We start from the raw sequence: 18,238 nt of genomic DNA on the forward strand, positions 1-18,238 counted from the left end.
AGATGGCTGGATGGCATCACTGACTCGATGGACGTGAGTCTGATTGAACTCCGGGAGTTGGTGATGGACAGGGAGGCCTGGCGTGCTGCAATTCATGGGGTTGCAAAGAGTTGGATACAACTGGGCGTCTGAACTGAAAGGAGATCAGTCCTGAATATTCATTGGAAGGACTGATGCTGAAGCTGAAGCTCCAATACTTTGGCCACCTGATGCAAAGAACTGACTCATTGGAAAAGACCCTGATGCTGGGAAAGACTGAAGGCAGGAGGAGAAGGGGATGACAGAGGGTGAGATGGTTTGATGGCATCATCGACTTGATGGACATGAGTTTGTGTAGGCTCTGGGAGTTGGTGATGGACAGGGAAGCCTGGTGTTCTGCAGTCCATGGAGTCTCAAAGAGTCAGACACAACTGAGTGACTGAACTGAAATTTATCACATGAAACTGTTATGAGGTAGGAATTCAGCTCCTTCGAAGTAGAGAGATACTTTTATCTAAAAGTTTTGACATAACTCTTATGTTCTTGGTGCATCACCTGGTCTTTCCTACAGCCCATAACATTCTCATAGAAGGGCACAATGGGTCAGATGTTCCACTTGGTAGACCTGGTAGATTCAAACACCCTTGTCCTCAGTCATGTCTGAGTCTTTGAGACCCCATAGACTGTAGCCCACCAGATTACTTTTTCCATGGGATTTTATCGGCAAGAATACTGGAATGGGTTACCATTTCCTTCTGCAAGGGATCTTCTCCACCCAAGAATCGAACCCACATCTCTTACAGCTCCTGCAATGGCAGGCAGATTCTTTACCGTTAGTGGCATCTGGGATAACCCTCAAACACCCTACCTGACAGTTAACAGGGGTTTGCCTTTGGGCGATTTACTTAACCTCCCTGAACTGCAGGTTGGTCAATAACAAAATGGGGTTAATAACACCACTTTTAATTTACCATAAGGAGTTGTCAAGCGTTTAGGACACTGTCATATCATAAACTCAACTCCTGGCTTCCTATCTCCCTATTTGTGGTGGGAGATGTCTTTGTTGTTCCCTGCAAATCCACATATGTGGGTCTTTTTCTTTAATCACCCTCCACCCGCACCCTCCCCACTTTTCTTTCCTGGCTAGCTTCTCATTCTTCTGATCTCATTTTAAATGTCACTTCTTTGGAAGCATCTTCAGACACCTCATTAACTCCCTCTCCTTACTCCTTCTCAGAACAACCTATGTTGTTCCTTCATTACTTTACCACACTTTGTAATTTTCTATTTAGTTGACCTACTCTGTTTTTGTCCATCATCTGGACACTCCACCAGGCACCTTGTGTCTCGCTCTCCTCAGTAGCCTCAGTACAAACGTGGTCTAGGTTTGCAGCACGCCTTCATCAAATATTTACAGAAAACGCTCCAATCCTTTCCTGAACTCAGCTTCACAGAGGGAACGCATCTCTCCTCAAACCACACGGATTAGTGGCACACTTGACCCTCAAGTCTCCCTATCCCAAATCAGATTCCAACCCAAGATCCCGGGTAAGAAGTTTAACCTGCTTCCTAATATATTCTGAGGGCCAAGGAAAGTTTCAGAAACGGGGAGTAGAGCAGTGTTCAGAATAAGAGAAAGTGATTTGACCTGGCCCTTCCTCTTTGGACCTCAATGTAAGTTTATTGTAAAGGGAAGGGGGAGATTACTGCAATAACGACGTGACAGAACAACCACAAAGATAAAACCAGACAAATGCCAGGCCGAAGCTTGCTCTTGAGACAGGAACACGGCGAAGACAGATGCTGCGCAGGCCCAGTCAAGCCGCTCCACTCTCCCGCCTCCTGCTCGCCTCTTGCCCCGCCCCGAGTCGCAGGGCTCGCAGCGCAGTCAGCTGATGCGGCGTGACGGAGGTCACGTGACGGTGGGCGGGGCTACAGGCGCAAGCGCAGATCGTGCGCGTCTGGATCAGCTGACCCGAGGGGGCGATTTGGCTGAGGTAGGCCGCTGTCTGCCGCCTCGGAGTCGCCGCCGCTGGCGCCGTCGCCATAGCCATGGCCAGTCAGTCGCAGGGCATCCAGCAGCTGCTCCAGGCGGAGAAACGGGCCGCCGAGAAGGTGTCCGAGGCCCGCAAGCGTGAGTTTGGGATTGAGGCAGCCCAGCGTGGCGCGAGTCCAGGGACTGCGGCTAGGCCGCGAGGGGTGGTAGGTGAATTAGGACCGAAAAACTGGGGACCAAACGGGGGAGGGGGATGGTTACAGTCGGGGATGCTTGTGTGACTCGCAGCTCTCCCGATCCGAGCCTCTGGAAGTCTTGTAGGTCGCCTGACAGCTGCGATGTGGGCTAGTAGATATGGTGTGGAATCAATAATAGGTGGACGACCTTCTTAGGGCCTGGGAGGCGAATAAAATGGACTGTCCAAACGGAAGTTATTGTCTCCATCGTTTACCCTGTTACCCAGCCTGGAAACGGTCCTCTTCGCCACGTCTCAGACCCTCCCTCATTCGCCATGTTTAGTCACTCGGCAAGGCATTATTGTTCACTTTTCTCCATCCCTGCAGCCAGCATCTTAGTCCAGGACGCCAAGTTTTCTGAGATGCCCGTAGCAGCCTAGTTCGTTAATTCCTTAATACGTGCCAAACGCAGTACGCCGTTCATTTGTGGTTTCTTATTGAAGTTTTAAAAGCCCCAGTGAAAGAAGCAGCTGTTGGGTAGATTAATTGCGGGTGAGAAGAGGGCTAGAGTTGAGAAATGAGAAGTTACTAAAGAACTTAACAGGAGGATCGAATCTAATTGTTGAGTGGGAGACTTCCTCCTCTCCAATTCATTCTTCTCAGTGTAGTCAGAGTCATATATCTCAGTTGCCACTCTGATTTCCTCCTGTAGTCACCAGACCTTTAGTGTCTGCAGAATAAAACCTAAATTCCTTAAGAGGGTGTAGGAGGTGCTTTTGAATCAGGCTCTGTCTTCTCTAATCTCTTAGGTATTGCTCAAAGACACGTTGGTTTATATCACCTTCAAGCCTTTGCACAATTGGTTCCTGATTGGAAAAGCCTTTTCCTACTTTACTCTCCTTATTCTCAAACACATAGTCTTCCTTCAGATCTTAAAATTTAGATAATAGTTATTCCAGGGAACTTGCCCTAACTTGGTCTTTACCCCTCAGACTAGGTTAGACCTCCTCCCCAAGTGCCTATTTCTGTCCTCAGTGCAGTAACCTGTTTCTTTATATGGCCCACTTACTAGGATAAGCTCCTGGAGAACAGGAACTGTGTCTAATTAAACTTTATTTATTCAGTTTCCCATCTGGCAAGATAGATGTTTCTATTCCTATTTTACCCATGGGAATGTTGGGACCCAGAGAAAAATGATATGACCATACCCTGGGACACAACATAGCTGGGGTAAAAATACCAAAAACTGGTAATTTCAGTATTCTCTTGATTTTTTTTTTTTCCCCCAATCATAAGATTTACACTCTTTGTACTCAAGCCTGGCTCTGTTACTTTCTCAATTAGGGGTCATATGACACTTTGTATTTTATTGAAATAGCTTTCTTTGAGGGGGGCTGGAGATAGGAAGAAATTTTCTGTTCTTGCTCTGGTGACTGGAAAGTTCTGTGTTCCTCATGGAGTATTCTCATCATACTCTTGATGAGTATTTCCAGAATGACTTCTCAGAGTGTGTCTTATGATGGATTGTCAGCAACAGAAGTTGTATCTATTGGGAAATGTGTGAGAATATTTGGGGAAAGTGCAGGAACAGTTACTTGGCATATGGTTAAAAATGATTGAGTGCCTTGGAGGTAGGGGTTGTGATTTACACCTTCCTTTTTCCTGTCAGACCTGGTGCAGGGACTTATATCTCCGGTAGCTGTTACATAATGATGGAAAGAATTTGTTTTGAAGGATTTAAATTTATGTCTAATATATATCTCAGGATTTGCAGTAGTTAGGAATAGAATTATTAAGACCTACAATTTGAAAAAGTTATTGCCTTTCTTGATCTGTAAGCATGGTTGACACGCCCAGTTAGGAATTGGAAAGAGACAGTACATGATGCAGTACAATGGTCCAGCCCAATTTTTCATGAAATCATTGTGTCATTGGAGTGAAACAGCAATGCTGGCCTGTACATGTAAGGCCCTCAAAAACAAACACACACATGGACTTAAAAGAAATTATTTCCTGCTCAAATACTTTTTGGTTTTCTGAGAAGCAAATCAGAATTGAATTTTGAAGATGTTTGCTGACAGGCAGAGAATGGTTTTCTGTGATTGTGGTTTTCATTCTGTCTGCCCTCTGATGGATGAGGATAAGAGGCTTGTGCAAGCTTCCTGATGGGAGGGACTGGCTGTAGGGAAAACTGGATCTTCAACAGTTAGAACTGGACATGGGACAACAGACTGGTTCAAAATTGGGAAAGGGATACATTGAGGCTGTATATTGTCACCCTGCTTATTTAAATTACATGTGAGTACATCACGTGAAATGCTGGGCTGGATGAATCACAAGCTGGAATCAAGATTGCTGGGAGAAATATCAATAACCTCAGATATGCAGATGATACCACCCTTATGGCAGAAAGTGAACAGGAATTAAAGAGCCTCTTGATGAAGGTGAACGAGGAGAGTGAAAAAGCTCACTTAAAACTCAGCATTCAAAAAACTAGGATCGTGGATTCCAGAGCCATCTCTTCATGGCAAATAGATGGGAAAACGATGGAAACAGTGACAGACTATTATTTTCTTGGGCTCCAGAAACACTGTGGTCAGTGACTGCTTTCATGAAATTAAAAGACACTTGCTCCTTGGAGGAAAAGCAGTGACAAACCTAGACAGTGTATTAAAAAGCAGCGATTACTTTGTCTAGTCAGAGCTGTGGTTTTTTCCAGTAGTCATGTATGGATGTGAGAGTTGGACCATAAAGAAGGCTGAATGCCGAAAAATTGATGCCTTTGAACTGTGGTGCTGGAGAAGACTCTTGAGAGTCGCTTGGACAGCATGAAGATCAAACCAGTCAATCGTAGAGGAAATTAACCCTGTTACTCATTGGAAAGACTGATGCTGAAGCTCCAATACTTGGGCCACCTGATGTGAAGAACTGACTCATTGGAAAAGACCCTGATGCCAGGAAAGCTTGAAGGCAGGAGGAGAACGAGAGGACAGAGGATGAGATGGTAGATGGCATCATTGATCCAATGAACACAAATTTGAGCAAACTCCAGGAGATGGTGAAGGACTGGTGTGCTGCAGTCCATGGAGTTGCAAAGAGTCAGACGAGACTGAGTGCCTGAACAACAGTAGCAAGAGAATGGTTAACCTTAAGTAATTAACTCGGGGAGCCATGGGAGCTGGGAGTGATTGCAGGTGGTATTGTGAAAATGTGGGGCTACTGTGCAATATTCAGCCCAAGTTAAAATTTGTTGGTTTGGGAAATAATCTTGGCTTTGTTGGCCTTGAATGTATAGCTGATGAGGATGGCATGTGGAGTACTGGGGTAGAGGTCAGCTGGAGCAGACCCTAAGTGGTGGGCCGTAAATAGTACTGGAGAAAATACATACCTAGGGAAATACTCCTTTTCGTTGTTTTAGACTAGTCTCCTTTAGTATTAATGTCCTGGGGTTATCACCAGTCCAAAATTCTGTTGTTAATCAGGAGTTGTTGCTATTGTTGTTTAGTCTCCAAGTGGTGGTTGACTCTTTGCAACCCCAGGGACTGCCGCCTGCTAGGCCCCTCTGTCCATGGGATTTCCCAGGCAAGATCAGGAGGTGGAAGGTTAAATTCAGTTTCATTCATCTACATGGACTGTGTGGGATTTGGGCAGTTGATATGCAATGAATTATAAGTTTTCTTTTATTTTTTAATTCTTTTTAAAGTTTTAATTGGAGGATAATTGTTTTACAGTGTTGTGTTGGTTTCTGCTGTACAACAGCTTGAGTCAGCTAGAAGTATACGTATATTCCCTCCCTCTTAGGCTGCCCTCCCAACAGCTTGCTTTTAAGATGCAGAATGTCTTTCACTCTGAATTAAATAAGTGTTCAGATTGATTGCCTAGGACCTCCCACCCCACCCCCCCAATTTGTGTATATGAGAAATTTGGACAGAGAAACTTACTGATCTTGAGGTTCGTTTTCATAAAAACTATGCTCTTCCAGAAACCAGAGCTTCTGTGTTTCCTCACTTGGATGCTTGTACAGTCTTATATCCAGTGCTCCACATCTGAGAAGAATTCCTTCTCAGAACCAGTTTCCTTATTTCCTTGTGCACAGGCATGGATATTAGTTTCCAATATTACATCATCCGTTTCATTAGTTACAGTTTAGGTTGACATCCTTTGGGAGCATATTAGCCACCTCGGTAAGCTAGCTGAGCTCCGATTATAATCAGCAGCATACTTAAGTGTTTTACTTCTCAGGGAGAGAATTCCCCAGATGGCTTATGTCGCCCATTTTATATTGATTCTTAGTAGTTGAGGTTGAGAAAATACTCTGACACATTCCAAAGTGTTTTGCATAATTTTTACAGTCTGTTAGTATAGAAGGTGGTCCTTTTTATCGAGTCACTTCCCAGTGAAGTACAGTCTAGTCAAGTACAGGAGGTAGGAACCTGTACTATTGGTTAGCTCTCAATTCCCTTTCTCCCTCTTCCCTCAAACTTTTGTCACTGTTTATGGTTAGAATTTACCATCTCAGTCTCTGCTTCCTCTTCTGCTTGTCTCTTAACCACTTCCTTTGAAAACAGGAAAGAACCGGAGGCTGAAGCAGGCCAAAGAAGAAGCCCAGGCTGAAATCGAACAGTACCGCCTGCAGAGGGAGAAGGAGTTCAAGGCCAAGGAAGCTGCGGTGGGTCCAGTGAATTTTCATTATTGCCTTAGTTTCCTGAGGCTTCTTTCCTCTCCCCTTCCCCTTAGGCTCCCAAAATAGTCAGCATAGCTCAGTGATTCTGATTCTGGTAAAAATTTGAAAACTGGGTTATTGGATGCTTAGGCTGAATCCCTCAGGATGATTAGTTTTTAACATTTGAATTCTAGTCTTCACTTAGATAAATAATGAAATTTTAATAGATATAATTAGATATTAAATATAGATAACTTTATGGAGATATATGTGATTTAATATATATTAAATGTAGATAATATTAAATATCTTTAAACGGTGAATGTGTGCCAGATGCAGAGGATCAGCTGTGAACAGAAATAGACATGGGCCTTAGCTTACAGTCTGGTGGTCAGGGACACTCAGTAATAAAACACAAGTTACGCAAATAGACAACTGAAGAGGACTGCAATGGTCATAAACATGAATTCCATGGAGCCCCGCTTTAGTTTAGTATAGATAGTAACTTACCAGTAGAGGCTAGACCACGATGCACGTGATGTATATAATAATGGTACAAAAACAGATCACAGAAAGCACAGAGGAAGCGGAGGAAATTCGGGAAAAGGTAAAGGATGGAAGAGGCTTTATAGAGGGGAAAAAACCTCCATTTGGACTTCTGGATACAGGTAATAGCAGCTCAGGCTGGTTTAAGCAAAGTGGGATTTGTCAACCTACATGATTGGAAACCCAGGTAAAGACAGAGTTCCGTTTTGATCTATGAGCTTAAATAATGCCTTCAGGGCTACTTCCATCTCTGCCTTTATGGGCTTCATTCTCAGGTTCTACATTGTGGCCTACTAGATCCAGGTACACACCCTCCCAGGTCCAACTCCAGTGATTAAAGGGTCATGCCTCTCTCTTAGTAAGTAGCCAAAGTTTCGTTCATCTTTGCACTGGGCACCGACTGCTATTTAAACTTAAAATGGGTCTGGGTCTCTTACTCATGAATTGGTGGTGTAAATTGTCAGACTGCCCACAAGACAGTGTAGAAATAGGGGTGGCCATCTTGTCCTACTTTTGCATTGATGCTGCGATTGCTTATAGAGATGGTCTCATGCATGAGATCTGAGTTTTTCTAGCAGTATTCCATTGTAACTGCTTCACTTTTGTGACTTCTGGGGCTTGCCGTATAGTTGACATACTCTAGAATAGAATAGAGGTAGTGGATTTTTCCGACTCCCCCCCACCCCAAGTAAGGATTATGGTCTTTTAAAATATGGGTAAGCAGCTGAGCCAACCATTATGAAATGCTCCAAGATATTCCTACAATATGAACAGTGATAGTATGAAGAGCCCTAGGTTTGACTCTCTGCCTGTTCACTTGAACCTTTTTGAGTGAAGGAATATAATTATTAACATATGTAATGAGGTGATAGCAGCTTAGGTGTTAGAAAGGGTCAGGCACAAAAAAAGTGATGCCTTAAGAACCTGATGGGTCACATTCTGATAAAGTAGCTGCAACAGTTAACAATGAGAAGACCGTAAAGGAAAGTTTATATATCACTGTGTGAAATTGTAAATAGAAACTGAAGAGGTAAGACATCTGTGCACCAAAATTTCAAGCAATAAAACAGCAACAGTGAGAGGATAGTTCCCCTCTCACCCAGACCTGCAGTCCTCAGAGATAACCACTGTTAATAGTTCTTGTGTATTCTTCTAGAATGTTTATATTTAAATGACCAGATGGCATGTGTTCATAATACTGGTGAATCCACTGCGGAAGTGCTAAAACATTAACTAGTCATAGTAAAGCTGTGTATTCCTCCTAAATTGCATCTCCCTGGTGTTAAAAAGCAGAGACATTACTTTGTCAACAAAGGTTCATCCAGTCAAGGCTATGGTTTTTCCAGTAGTAATGTATGGATGTGAGAGTTGGACTGTAAAGAAAGCTGAGCACCGGAAGAATTGATGCTTTTGAACTGTGGTGTTGCAGAAGACTCTTGAGAGTCCCTTGGACTGCAGGGAGGTCCAACCAGTCCATCCTAAAGGAGATCAGTCCTGGGTGTTCATTGGAAGGACTGATGCTGAAGCTGAAACTCCCAGTATTTTGGCCACCTGATGCGAAGAGCTGACTCATTGGAAAAGACCCTGATGCTGGGAAAGATTGAGGGCAGGAGAAGGGGACGACAGAGGATGAGATGGCATCACTGACTCAATGGACATGAATTTGGGTGGACTCCGGGAGTTGGTGATGGACAGGGAGGCCTGACTTGGTGCGGTTCATGGGGTCGCAAAGAATTGGACACAACTGAGTGACTGAACTGAACTGAGTGTTACTTTTTAAGAGGTTTTTTTTTCTTTTTTTTTTTTTTAAATACCACATATCTCTCCCTTTTAAAACTGCACTAGGAGATACTACTAACCACCAGGCCTCAGTTGTTGGGTCTTCAGGTTCATTCCAGTCTCTGGTTAAGGCTGCACATTAGACTCTAGAGAGATGTGGCTGTGTCCCGCTCCGGGATAAGTTCCCAGGAATGGAAATGCTGTGCAGTTTGTTTACCTTTTGTTCAATGTTGAAAAGTCAGCCACCCAAGTGACTGTATCAGCTTCTGCTCCCACAAATCGTGGGAACGCTGACTTCTGGGAATGCTGACTTCCCACATGCTCTTTGGTCACAATGTTACATTTCCTGCTGCTGATTATTTATATTCGTGATGAAACTGGGTTTCTTCAAAAGTCTGAAGTCAGTCAGTTCAGTCACTCAGTCGTGTCCGACTCTTTGCGACCCCATGAACTGCAGCATGCCAGGCTTCTCTGTCCGTCAACAACTCCCAGAGCTTGCTCAAACTCGTCCATTGAGTCGGTGATGCCATCCAACCGTCTCATCCTCTGTTGTCCCCTTCCCCTCCCGCCTTCAGTCTTTGCCAGCATCAGGGTCTTTTCCAGTGAGTCAGTTCTTCACATCAAGTGGCCAAAGTATTGGAGTTTCAGCTTCAGCATCAGTCCTTCCAATGAATATTCAGGACTGTTTTCCATTGGGATTGACTGGTTGGATCTCCTTGCAGTCCAAGGGACTCTCAAGAGTCTTCTCCAATACCACAGTTCAAAAGCATCAATTCTTTGGTGCTCAGCTTTCTTTATAGTCCAACTCTCACGTCTATATGTGACTGTTGGAAAAACCATAGGTTTGACTAGATGGACCTTTGTTGGCAAATTAATATCTCTGTTTTTTAGTATGCTGTCTGGGTTGTCAGAAAGCTGCTTATTAAAAGTCAGAAAGCTGCCTATTAAATGTTCATCCTGATGTTCCCTCTGTTGTCGTTCCCTGAATCCAGGCTCTGGGATCCCATGGTAGCTGCAGCACTGAAGTAGAGAAGGACACCCAGGAGAAGATGACCATCCTTCAGACCTACTTCCGGCAGAACAGGGATGAAGTCTTGGATAACCTCTTGGCCTTTGTCTGCGACATCCGTCCAGAAATCCATGAGAACTACCGCATAAACGGATAGAGGCAGAAGAAAAGTGCCTATTCCGTGGATTGGCGTTTTGAATGCCTTCATGGAACATGAGGCTTCATTTAGCAAGGCTTGAGTTATATCTTACGAAAAGGCATTAAATTATTTCTGTATATTATATAGTAGGTCCCTTCACTTTTTGCAGAATCGCCAACGTAGATTCTTTGTACAGGCTTGGAGCTTATCCAAAGATATGTATCTTTTTACCTCATATTTCTTAGAAATTTAATGGATATATGTTGTCTGTTTTCTATGCCTTTTCACTCAAGCAGCATATTATCAACACTGACTTTTTCTTTCTTAGTTTTTTAAAACCCAATTTTCTTAAGAAAGAAAGGGATTAAAACATTTTGTCCCAAAATCTTTCTTGAAGGTCAGGGGCTTTATCTATGAAAAAGTAGTAAATAGTTATTTGTAACCCATGTGAAACAGTAGCCAGCCTTAAAATAGTCCTTTCCAACTAAGGGTTAGTGTTGGGCTGCTCTTAGTTTCTTATTCACACTTACTAGATGGTAGAATTCACCAACTTGTTACACGTTACTACTTGTGTATTGATACTGTACTGCTAATCATTTAAAAGTAAAGACTGTCGTGCGTTTTCCTCCTCTCAGCTGCATCCTCTTTGATAATGCAAAATGTGCTTTGACCCAGATGTTCTGCAGAATTTCACTAAGGATGTTAGATTAGTACATGTATCACACACACAGTTGCGTGCATACTGAGAAAATATTCATGGTATGCACCTTAGCAGGAAGGAAGTCACTGGTGATTTCATCCAGCAGCTGTTTTGAAAAATAGCAATCAACTAGTAAGTCTGAAGTTTGCTTTTTCTTAAAAGCCCCCTTTCCTGGGGCAGCCTTATATTTCCTTACAGGTGGGCTAAATGCTTAGTGTGGAACCTAAGGTAACTTCACACTAGCACTCAAGAATTAAATGCCCCCAACCCACTGTAATGGAGATGGTAATGGCAACCCAGTCCAGTATTCTTGCCTGGAGAATCCCTTGGACAGAGGAGCTTGGTGGGCTGCAGTCAAAATAGTCGGACACAACTTAGTGACTACACCATCACCACCAATCCACTGTAAGCTGATAGTCTTTGATGGGCAAGATAATTTCTGGTAGGTGGAAACAATTGAAAGAACATCCTGAAACTACAGGAGAATTAGATGACCTTTTAAAACTGTTATTTTTGTTTACTCCAGATGGTTTGTTCTCTGGGCACTTCCGTCTCCAGTCGTTGGTCCCTTTTTATAGAGTTCCTCATAAGAACTTTCTATATGAGCTTTCCTATTTTTTAGTGTTCAAGCATTCCAGTGACTGCTTGTCAGGTGAGGAGTGCTGACCAGACTGGGGCCCCCTCCTCTGCCTGCCTGACCTTGATTGTCACGGGACACGGTCCTTCTCGAGCCATTTTCTCTGCCTCCGTTTTGCAGCAGTGTGCTGCCTTGCTTTCTAGTCTCTTGCTGATTCCTCCCTTTTTCCTGAAGTCTCGCTCTTGGATGTCTCTACATCCATTTCCTTGTTGAGACCATCTACATTTCATGGCTTTAATATCATCTGTATTGAAGACCGAAATTTATATCTCCAGCTTACCTCCTCTGAACTCAGAATTCTCAGGTTGCTTATTTGATGTTTTGCTTTGACATCTGATAAGTGTCTCCACCCTAACTAATGTGTCCCAAACGGTACCTGGATCTGTGAGGGCTTTACTCCTGGTATGGTTAAGGAGAGCAACTCCAAGCCTCTACCTGACTGCAGATACAGATTTCCCAAACTGGAGGACTACCAAGGAGGAATGTCATGTGTTCACTAGTTAAGACCCAGGATCTTCAACTTGGTGTCCACCAGTATCTTCACTCTGAATCTGTAGGGTTGTATTTACCTGACTGCTTGACTCTTAACCTTCCAGTTAACCAGCTGAATGTCACTAACGTAGCAAGCGAAAGGGGTGTGTTTTAGGCTCACAAGATCAGACACGAACAGAGCTTGGTGAGTGAACTGAGGGACAGGAACCTGAAGAGACTGAAGAACTGAATGTAAAGTGAGCAGAAAAATACTTGACTGTAAAGGGAGAGAGGAAAGGGGGGCCCAGTGGCTGATGGTTTGAGGAAGGTGACGGCAGGTTTAAATGCTTGTGAGTGAGGGGACAGAAGGAGGGAGATTGGACATGTTCCGGGTGGAGAGAGCCCCAAGGGGTCTGGAGGCCAAGAGACTGTTTGGCAGTCTTGGTTGTCAACCTTGACTGTACCCAGCAAAAATGGTGTGGCGGCCCCTCCCAGGCAGTGGAACTGGTCTCTAGGGGAGGGGCCAGGAGTAACACTTTTAAAAATTTCCCTTTGGGAACTTCCTTGGTGGTCCAGTGGTTAAGATCCCACACTTCTGATGCGGGTGGTGTGGCTTTGATTCCTGGTCAGGGGACTAAGGTCCTGCGTGCCAGCTGTGAAGTGTGACCAAAAATAAATTTCCCTTTGGAGGTGTGACTTGAGAGATTAGCATCTAGTAGGTTCTTCAACCTCAAAAACAGGCAGATATGTTGGTTCTGATGTAGAATGAACCTCAAGACACATGCAGAACAGTGTGTGGTTCTCATTGAGCATGAAAAGCTAAACACACACCTGTATTTCCATACGCAGAGCGTATGACTGGTGGTTATATGCTGGTGGTTAATAGCGACTATCTCAGAAGATCTCGGCTGTGGGAGAGTTACTTTTAGTACACTTAACTATTGGGGTGTTCAGCAGTGTCCTTGACCTGTAGTACCCCTTCAGTATAATGACCAAACATACCTCCAGACATTGTCAGATGTCCCCTGGGGGCCAAAACCACCCAGCTGACAACCACTTAACGACAGCAGAATTACTGAACATACCACATGATTCCTGGGACATTGGAGGCACTCCACAAGTATTTTCTAAAATTTGCTTTTCATCCTTGATTATAAGTCTAATAATAGCTCTTAATGGTATGGATTGGAAGTCTCGATGGCTTAATACAGCAAAGATTTATTTTTTATAACTGACACAGGTTGGGGGACCAGGCAGCTGTCCTCCATATGGTGACCAGTGATCGAGATTACTTCCACTTCGTGGCTCTATCATTTTAGCACATGGTTTCCATGATCCCTGAGACAAGGGAAGAAAGAAGTTAGCAAACAGGCAGCTCTATGCTTTGGTCCTGAAATAATATGTAGCAATTGTTTTCAGCTCATTTAGGCGTGTCAGTCCCAGGAGCCAACCTGCTAGAGAGGCTAAGAAATAACCAACCTGCAGTTAACTTGGTGAACTCTGCTACAAATACTAACAGTAGCTTCCTCCATGCCAGCTAGTGACCATGTGAATTATCAATGAGCAGTAATATTTTGAAAGACATCTTTTTCCTCTTGAGTAGCAGGCCTGAACAGTGGGTTTAAAATATTCAGTAAACCGTGTTGTAAACAAATGTGCTGTTGCCCAGACGTTGCGGTCCACTTATGGAGCACAGGCTGAGTAGATGTAGCACAGTTCTTAAGGGTCCGAGGATTTCTAGAATGGTCAGTGAACACTGGCTTCAACTTCAGGTCACCAGCTGCATGAGCCCCTAATGAGAGAGAAGCCGTCCTTTGGAAGATCTGAAGCCAGGCACTGGCCTCTCTGGCTATGAAAGTCCGAGGTGGCCTCTTCCTCCAGCAAAAGGCTGTTCTGTCCACACTGAGTGGTTAGTGTAGCCACCGTCACCCGTTACCTTAGCCATATCTTCTACATAATTGGCTACAACTTCTACATCAATTCATATATCATGGAGATGGCTTCCTTCCTTAAACCGCATGAACCAATCTCCACTAGCTTCGAAGTTTTCTTCTGCAGCTTCCTCACCTCTGTCATCCTTCACAGAATTATAGAGTTAAGGCCTTGCTCTGGATTAGGTTTTGGCTTAAGGGGATGTGGCTGATCTTCTATCCAGACCACTCCCAACTTTCTCCAGGGAATTCCCTGGTGGTTTAGTGGTTTGGACTCTGCACTTCCACTGCAGGGGGGACCCGAGTTTGATCCCTGGTCGGGGAACTAAGATCCTGAAAGCCACATAGTCAATTAAAAAAAAAAAAGCAACATTCTCCAATTAGTAGTAAGGCTGTTTTGATTAAAAAAAGAAGCCACGTTCTCCAATTCGCAGTACAGCTGCTTTGTTTTCTTATCAATTCCTGTGTTCATTGAAATAGCACTTTTCATTTTCTTTAAGAACTTTTTCTTTGCATTCACAACTTGAAAACTGGCACAAGAGGCCTACCTTTCGGGCTGTCTTGGCTTTCAACATGTCTTCCTCACTAATCTTAATCATTCCTGGGTTTTGACTTAAAATGATAGACATGCAACTCCCCCTTTCATGTGAATACTTAAGAGGCCACTGTAGGGTTATTTACCTGCCTAATTTCAATATTGTGTCTTGGGGAATAGAAAAGTCCAAAGAAAGACAAATAGGGAACACCTGTTCAGTGGAACCATCAAGACACACATTTATTAATTTTGCCATCTTATATGAGCCTGGTTCTTAACACCCCAAAACAACAGTAACATCAGAGATGATCACCGTAACAAATATCATAAAAACAAAAAAGTTTGAAATCCTATGAGAATCAGCAAAGTGTGACACAGAGACACGAAGTGAGCAAATGCTATTGGAACAATGGTGCCAATGGACTTGCCCGACACAGAGTTGCCACAAACCTTCAACTGGGGAATAAAAGGCACTATCTCTGAAGCTCAAAAAGATGAAGCCCAATAAAAAGAGGTATCTTGTGGGCAGATCTTTAGGAGCAGGAGAAAGATTTGGTCTAATTCAGGGAGAGAATGCTGCTGAATCATGTCAACATCTATCTTCTTTGGCTTTTAAGAAGTGTCAAATTATACTGACTGGCTCCTGGGTCAAGTGTGAATTCAAGGCCATGTCTGTGGAGATGGGGATGAATGGGCTTGGAGAGTCGGGGCAGACAATTCCTTTTTTTAAAAAAAAACAGATGACAGCTGTTGAAGATAAGAATAGAAGAGAAACTAGGCTGGTGGTTCTGAGATCACGATTGGGTTGTCTACCATGTCTTAGAGGGTTTTTAAAATTATGAAGACGGGACAGTTGAAATTTCTAGTTAAAAGCCAGGTCACCTTCAATTGCCCTTCCCTCTCCTCCCCTTCCCAATTAGATGCCAGTCCTCCCTTTGCAGGCCCTGGCCCACCTTTTTCCCTTTGTACCTGTCCGTGCACTTGCCTTTTAACCCACGGTATCGAGACAGATCCCTGACCCCGTGGGTGACTGGCAGCCTTATGACGAAAATTTAAAGTATCTCTTCTGGTTTTGACCCAGTTTCCTGACAGATAGCATATGACTGGTCTAACTGTCTGCACACTGCTGCAGGGATGCTGGCGTGTTTGGTCCCAAGCTCTCGCATGCATATCCTGTAGCGGAGAACTCACTGAGAGACGTGACTCCAGAATCTAGAGTCAATGAAGTGGAGCCAGGAGCAATAGGACTTCCTGTGGGGCTTGCTTGTGGAAACACTTTTTTCAGAGAGCTCTAATGAGCGGCCACACCTAAGACTTGAACCCAAGTCTGTTTGATGTCCAGCCTGAATCGCTGTATAAAATAGATCAGTGTGTTCAGGCCACAGCCGTGTTTCAAGCAGTGCGTTTCTAAAAGAGAAAGTCAGTGACTCTACAACCGGCAGACCAGTCCCAAAAACAAGATCTAATTTTTGATCTTTGCCTTTTTACTTCTCCCACGGCTCTGAGGTGCTCTCCTGTACTGTCTGCTGCCGCGCATGGAAATTCTGCCAGGCTGAGAAGAAGTTCCTTCTTGCTTCACCAAAGTTGCCAGATAGTTGGCAGCTGGCCTTCAGACATGGGCCTGTAACTCTCACCCACATGACGGAACAGAATGGGGCAAGTGCTGAGTAAAGGTGGTTTGGCTGGGGTTTGTGGTTATTTGGATTTATCTGTAGTTGAAGCCCTGATGATTTCATTCATAGCCATTCATTCACCAGTTCAGATACCTGTAACCCTACTGGGGGCCCGCTGTTAAGCACGGCAGAAACAGCCCTGTGCCCCAAAGGTTGATTCTCTTTTTGGGAAAGGGGATCTTGAACAATGACCACAGTGTGTGCTAGGTGTGGCCAGATTAAGTAAGAGTGACTATGAGAACGGGGGACTGGCCTGGGCTCAGGACAGGAAAGGGCTCCTAGAAGAAGGGCCCTTTCGGCTGAGGTCTGAGAATGTGTCAGTTAACCAGGCCAGGAAGTGGGGATGAGGTTTGAGGCATCTCTCCCAGAAGGAGAAAGATGGCAACCATTGAGAAACTAAACAGAGAACACGGGTGTAGGAGGAACTGAGAGATGGGTCAGTGTTCTTGGGACTTAGGGTTTTCAGAGGTTATTAGTCACCTTTCACTGGATTTCACTGGATTTTGGACTTCCCAGGTGGCTCAGTGGTAAAGGGTCCGCCTGCCAATGCAGGAGACACAAGAGTCATGGGTTCGATCCCTGGGTTAGGAAGATCCCCTGGAGGAGGAAATGGCAGCCCACTCAGTATTCTTGCCTGGAAAATCCTGTGGACAAAGGAGCCTGGCGGGCTACAGTCCACACGGTTGCAAAGAGTTGGACATGATTAAGCATTCATGCACCGGATTTCATTCATCTTTCTCCATTCTCCACGGAGCCCTGTTCCGTCACACTGGACTGCCAGGCCTTGCCATGTGCCATGGTTTTGCAGATGCAAAAGAATTGCCCAGAAATTCAGTTCACTTTTACTGAGACTTCCTGCTAAGCACCTCACCATTTAATTTAATTCTTCAAAACCTCTCTATTTAGCAGATATTCTTCTTTTATAAATGAGGGAATAGGAGCTCAGAGAGGGGAACTGGCCCATGCAAGTTCACACGCCAGTGAGTGGTGGAGCCTAGTCAGGCAGTTTCAAAGGGCCACGTCTTTCGTGCCTCCCTGGCAAAGGAGATGATGTGTCAACATAGAAGTTCAAGCTGGAACAACAAGCAGTGAGAATGTGCAGAGTGAAGGTAGCCTGGCAGAAAGCGCAGGAGGATGGTATCTGGCTTCGTGGAGAAGGCAGGCCTTGTTGGAGTGGCAGGAGTGAGTTAGACGGTGACCAGGCGGTCCAAGGTTCCCTTTCAACATCTTACCAGCAGGTAGGAAAGCTCCAGCATTCCATAACTCTTGCTCTCATGTCCCTACATTGTGCTTAAAGAAATTCGCAAAATAAACATCTTGGATCTTGTATGTCTTGCTCGGTGGTGCCCAGAACAATGCGTGCCACTCAGCACACACCTGACGTCTATCCGTTGATGAATAAACCAACGAACTTCATTTTTAGTAGCCTGCTTCCTGGATCCTCACCTGCCTGGTGAATGCGGGCAGCATGGCTGCTTCATTCCTCAGTCACTGCTCATGTCCCCAGGCACTCCTTTGCCTCCGGCAAAGCCCAAAGCCAACTAGGTCCTGAGATCTGAGAAACTGAAGTCACTCAGTCGTGTCCCACTCTTTGCTACCCCATGGAGTATAGCCTACCAGGCTCCTCTGTCCATGGGATTTTCCAGACAAGAATACTGGAGTGGGTGCCATTTCTTTCTCCAGGGAATGTGAGAGGTGATCTGAGAGGCCCCTAGCATCTGTTGAAGTCTCTGTTGAAATTAAAATTGCAACTGACTCAGCAAGTCCACTTGTAGATACGCAGGCTGTGGCATGTACACAGCATGGTGGCTATGACCACATGAGGAAGGCTGTGAGGAAGAGTGGGAACCCCCTACATGCCCACCACTGGTGAGGGGCAAGGGAAAAACAGCTCTACTCCTACAAAATAGAGCTTCCCTGGTGGCTCAGCTGGTAGAAAATCTGCCTGCAACGCAGGAGACCACTTGCAGCACAGGAGATGCTGGCTCAGTCCCTGGGTCTGGA

The 18,238-nt window shown here is 44.7% G+C and overlaps 1 protein-coding gene across 1 annotated transcript; it reads left to right on the forward strand.

Moving 5' to 3' along the window:
• The first annotated feature begins 1,919 nt into the window (after positions 1-1,919).
• On the forward strand, positions 1,920-10,921 carry ATP6V1G1 (ATPase H+ transporting V1 subunit G1). Its single transcript, XM_052644899.1, has 3 exons — positions 1,920-2,113; positions 6,720-6,820; positions 10,132-10,921. Exons 1-3 carry the CDS (start codon positions 2,032-2,034, stop codon positions 10,303-10,305), a joined length of 357 nt encoding a protein of 118 aa, XP_052500859.1. The 5' UTR covers positions 1,920-2,031; the 3' UTR covers positions 10,306-10,921.
• Positions 10,922-18,238: the final 7,317 nt, after the last annotated feature.

This window comes from Budorcas taxicolor, chromosome 8, assembly GCF_023091745.1.
Source record: "Budorcas taxicolor isolate Tak-1 chromosome 8, Takin1.1, whole genome shotgun sequence".
NCBI lineage: Eukaryota > Metazoa > Chordata > Mammalia > Artiodactyla > Bovidae > Budorcas > Budorcas taxicolor.

Excerpts from the sequence above, each read along its gene's own strand:
- ATP6V1G1 (XM_052644899.1), top strand. The coding sequence starts at position 2,032 with ATGGCCAGTCAGTCGCAGGGCATCCAGCAGCTGCTCCAGGCGGAGAAA. Across the intron at positions 2,114-6,719 it reads GGTGTCCGAGGCCCGCAAGC|GAAAGAACCGGAGGCTGAAG; the intron begins GTGAGTTTGGGA and ends CTTTGAAAACAG. Across the intron at positions 6,821-10,131 it reads TCAAGGCCAAGGAAGCTGCG|GCTCTGGGATCCCATGGTAG; the intron begins GTGGGTCCAGTG and ends CCCTGAATCCAG.